The sequence below is a fragment of the Camelina sativa genome, chromosome 9 (assembly GCF_000633955.1).
Source record: "Camelina sativa cultivar DH55 chromosome 9, Cs, whole genome shotgun sequence".
NCBI classification, from domain to species: Eukaryota; Viridiplantae; Streptophyta; class Magnoliopsida; order Brassicales; family Brassicaceae; genus Camelina; species Camelina sativa.
The window spans coordinates 4,418,827-4,423,526 of NC_025693.1; the positions used below are offsets into that span (position 1 = coordinate 4,418,827).

At 38.9% G+C, this 4,700-nt stretch overlaps 2 protein-coding genes across 2 annotated transcripts in view; both read left to right on the plus strand.

Moving 5' to 3' along the window:
• Nucleotides 420–1,473, plus strand: LOC104710453. Its single transcript, XM_010427065.2, has 2 exons — nucleotides 420–680; nucleotides 794–1,473. The coding sequence occupies exons 1-2, from the start codon at nucleotides 536–538 to the stop codon at nucleotides 1,246–1,248; spliced, it is 600 nt and encodes a 199-aa protein (XP_010425367.1). The 5' UTR covers nucleotides 420–535; the 3' UTR covers nucleotides 1,249–1,473.
• LOC104710454 (plant intracellular Ras-group-related LRR protein 2) overlaps nucleotides 2,517–4,700 on the plus strand; it is a 3,023-nt gene continuing 839 nt past the window's right edge. The window contains exons 1-3 of the mRNA XM_019230422.1: nucleotides 2,517–3,807; nucleotides 4,068–4,234; nucleotides 4,323–4,670. Of these exons, the coding sequence (XP_019085967.1) occupies nucleotides 3,220–3,807; nucleotides 4,068–4,234; nucleotides 4,323–4,670 (1,103 nt within the window). The 5' untranslated portion in view covers nucleotides 2,517–3,219. The remainder of the gene's footprint in view (nucleotides 3,808–4,067; nucleotides 4,235–4,322; nucleotides 4,671–4,700) is intronic.

A 4,700-nucleotide genomic window follows, 5' to 3' on the forward strand; every position in this document is an offset into this window, starting at 1 on the left:
CTATGAAACATTAACTACTGGACCAACTGTGTTTTATGCTGTTAAATGTATAATAATAAATATATATTATTAAAAAAAATTCTAAAACTAGTTCTTGATTAATTCTCTTATAATTTCCGTTTAATTAATTAATCGCTAGACGGATATCGATGGCTCGACTAACGCCTAGCGAGTTTTAAAACATGGCTGTATTGTATTCATTCATAGTACACTTTACAAAAAGTTTAAAAGAAACTTAAAAAAAACTCATCATAAATCTTGTTTATCTGTTACGGGTTTTTTTCATTAAAGAAAACTAAAATAAAGAAGACTATTGCTTACGTAACTTAACGGGTCCACCAAATGACGATCCTACCCTTCACTATCTCTCTCTCTCTCTTTTGTTAACTGGAATCGATGAATGAAATCGCTATAAATACGCTCTTAACGTTACTCTTCACTTGGCTTGCTCACAACAATCCAATCTTCTAGATCCTTCTTCCTTCCTTCTTCAACTCTCTCTCTCTCTCTTCTTCTTCTCTCTCTCTATACAGTTATGGTTACATCTTCGTCGAACTCAACAATCAAATTCCTCTGTAGCTACGGCGGAAAGATTCTACCTCGTTACCCCGACGGCAAGCTCCGTTACAACGGCGGTCACACTCGCGTCCTCGCCGTTCCTCGCTCCATCTCATTCTCCGGTTAGTGTCCCACTCCCCTGATCTCATTTTTTCCGGTTTGTTAATTTTTTGATTTTCCAAATAAAAAATACGAAATCGGTTTTTGAGGCGGCGCGTGTGATGCGTGTTAACAGAGCTAGCGTCGAAGATGGCGGAGATGTGCGGATCTACAACCGTAACGATCCGGTGTCAGCTCCCGACTGAAGATCTCGACGCGCTCGTTTCGATTACTTCCGACGAAGATCTAGCGAATCTAATCGAAGAGTACGATCTCGTTTCCTCATCTTCTCCGATGAAAATCAGAGTCTTTTTAAATCCACCTAAATCCGCCGCCGGATCTAAAAAATCATCAACGATCGCTCCTCCTTCGTTAGCGTTACCTTCATTTTCAACCACCACTACGACGTCATCATCTTCTACTACTTCATCTTCTTCATCAAGTCCTAGATCTCCGTCGCTGTGTAAACCACCGCTTCCTCCGTCGCCACCGAGGATGACGACGACAGTGAAGAATCCATGCTACGGTTGTTATGTACATCGTAATTCGAGAAATATCTACCTTGTTCACAACGGCAACCACTGGCAATAACATCACCGGAAAAAAAAAGATGTGAAGGAATCATCGGAATATACAATTAAAAAAAAAAGTTGGAAATATATCTTCTTCGTTTTTTTATAAAATGAAAATGTAAAAGAACGAGAGAGATATAATAGAAGGGTGTGTGTACGTGTTCGTGATCTGACCGTCGCCATTAATGAAATCAATCATCCCAAAGCTTTTTTAGTTTTTGTTGGTGATGATGATGATGATGAATTGGGTGAGTTTGTTTAATTCCTTCCTTCTTTTTCTTTTTTTTTCTTTTTCCGTTTATCTTACCGTCACCCCGTCTGAATTTCGCCGTCATCGTTAACCGAACCAGTCCACCACGTGTCACCCATACCTTATCTACTCGTCCGTTACATTGTTCTGTTTTGTTTTGCTTGAGTGGTTAGTTACCGTTTTGCCGGCGTTATTATCGCAGTCTGTTTCCGTTTAATATTTTTTATTTTTTGAAATTCTTTTATTTAAGGTTATATTATTAAGTATCTGTTGAACTAACAATATTCATTATCACTTTTTTGTCGTTTGCAGATAAATTAGCTGAATCCTTATCAAATTGAGCAAGGCGTGATCGACTTCTCTTGATTATGGTACTCGGTTCAGTTTTTCACATTAGACTATGATGTGTGTATGTTTTTTACTGATTAATTTTGATGGGTTTTTTTTCTTTTTGGTAGGGGAAATTCGAAATGGGGATAAGCTTGGAGAAATTGTGCGAAAAAGACAAAGAAAATTAAAATTTTAAGAATTAATGTTGGGAATAAAAGAAGAAGAGATGATAGTGATGATGATAAGATTCGATTTAATATCATAATGGGGTCCGAAAATACAGCTGGTGTTGGAGAAGTACATATTTAATAAACACTTTCAAGTCATAAAATTGAGTTTGGGTGGGGGAGGAGAAGACACACCAGGTTACGATTTATATCCATAAAAATCAAATATTTGAGGTCTTTGGACTGTGGAAAACGAAAACTCTAGTTGTGTAAAAGGGACGTGAGTTTTGAATTTTTCAGATATTTGAAGCTCACATAATTAGGTGGTGGACGTATTATAGGGGACTATGATGATTCACTAGAGGAATTAGGCGGTGTAACACGAAATTAGGCATTTTTAGGCCATCAATCATTTCTCTAAGAATTTGGTTGCTTATGTTAATTGATCTAACGATGACGTGAAAGCCATCTCATAACTTTTATTTTTCTCTTAGTAGTTAGGAAAGTCATTGGGGTTATGATTCTATAGCTTTTTTGGGTCCAAGTTCATTTGACTTACGTTTGCATTATAAACTAGATTTGCTCATTCACAACCAAATTGAAAAAGAAAACTGTTGGTGAAAGCAAGAGGATCATAGAAGTTGAGTTGAATCTTCTTTCTTTGTAGTTCCGGAAGTTGTGGGTCGGATTAACCGGATATTTGACTTTGGAAACTAGCATTAATAAGCTTTGTTCCTTTCTGACTATTAAGGTGAGTTAAAAAAAAACCATACATACTTGCTTATTGAATTTTAGTAAAGAACAATGTGAAGTGGTTTCATGGACCAAGTCGGTCCCAACATTTTGAATCAAGCCCAAAAGCCACAGTGGTTTCATGGACCAAGTATGTAGATTAAAATTCAAACGAGAGAGTAACGGTTGTTTTTTCATATGCGGAATTATGCAATCGAAAATGCTATATACCATATGGTCCATATCCGAGTGCATAACTGGACCGGATTGGTCTTGAACTTGATACGATTATTCTAAAAAGATGGCTGATTGACTTGTTCATCATGGAATCTTATGATTAACTTCTTTGGTCAACTTGGGCAGTTTTCAACCCACTAGACTTGTTGTGATCACAAACATGGCAACATCAACTTCAATATTTCTGACTTGTTCAACCATGATGAATTATATCTTTACTAAAACCCTCTCGTAATCTTCAATTAGCTTTGACTAATAATAATCACACAAAACAATGGATCACGATCTCGACAAATTCCCTTTACTCTCCTACGTCCTTCACCAACTCGACTCCAATCTCCACGCGCCGCCGTCTATGGCCGCGCAACAAACCCTCCTTCCTTCTTTTCCTCTTCTCTCCGACCCTCAAGTCATGTCCTCGTTGACTCAGTTCATCCCTACAACCATCACTCAGACGCTTTCCGTTTACAACTCTCTCGGATCTCGTCCCGATCCCTTAGCCGTTTCCTCTGCTCGCTCCAAGATCGCTCAGATTATGGATTCGCTCTCACCCGAAGCAGCGGCTAAGGAGACGGAGTTATATACCGGGGTTGTGCGGTTGGACGAAGTGCACGATAGCTACGAGAAGAAGTTGAAGGATTTGGAGGAGGAGCTTTCTAGGGTTTATGCTACTAAGGTGGAATCGATGTTGAGAAGTGGCCAAGAAGTGAACGAGGAGGTTCTTGCGGTTCTCAAGGCGGCGGAATCCGGCGGAATCGTTGAGAGGATAGATTTATCCGGCCAAGAACTTAAGCTTCTCCCTGAAGCTTTTGGAAAAATCGTTGGCTTAGTTTACTTGAATCTCTCTCGCAATGACTTGACGGTAAATACGAAACTCCCCAAAACTTGAATTATCTCATAGGGTTGCTCAATTATAGCTTCGATAGTCTCAAGGATTACCAAAAAAGACACACTGATAGGTTTGGTCAATGCTTCCTGCAATGTCTGAAACTGTTAACGTAGAGTCTTGGACTGCAAGAAACTACATATGTTTTACGCAGAGTCTTGGACTGCAAGTAACTGTCACTGTTTTTTTTTATAGCTTCTACAATTTCTGAAACTGTTTCTGAAAACTTTTTACAGTTTATACCTGATGCGATCTCGAAACTCAAGAATCTAGAGGAGCTCGATGTATCTTCGAATTCTCTTGAATCTCTTCCTGACTCTATAGGAATGTTGCTTAACCTTAGGATCCTTAATGTGAATGGGAACAGTCTAACTACACTCCCTGAAAGTATCGCACACTGCAGGTTTGTTTCTTTGTCTTTTTTGTTTGTAAATGTTCTGTATACTGTTTCTACTTTTGTCCTGAAGTTTCAAAAAATTTCATCAAATTAGGTCACTGGTTGAGTTAGATGCCAGCTACAACAACTTGACCTCATTACCTACAAACATTGGATACGGATTACAAAACCTTGAGAAACTATCGATCCAGCTGAACAAACTCAGATACTTTCCAGGTTCGATAAGCGAAATGTATAATCTTAAGTATCTTGACGCACACATGAACGAGATCCACGGGATTCCAAATTCTGTAGGGAGGTTAACGAAACTCGAGGTTCTAAACCTAAGCAGCAATTTCAACAACTTGATGGGTGTCCCTGACACAATCACTGATCTAACTAACCTGAGGGATCTTGATCTAAGCAACAACCAAATCCAAACGATACCGGACTCGTTTTACAGGCTGAGGAAGCTGGAGAAACTGAACTTGGA

Excerpts from the sequence above, each read along its gene's own strand:
- LOC104710453 (XM_010427065.2), top strand. The coding sequence starts at position 536 with ATGGTTACATCTTCGTCGAACTCAACAATCAAATTCCTCTGTAGCTAC. Across the intron at positions 681-793 it reads TCGCTCCATCTCATTCTCCG|AGCTAGCGTCGAAGATGGCG; the intron begins GTTAGTGTCCCA and ends GCGTGTTAACAG.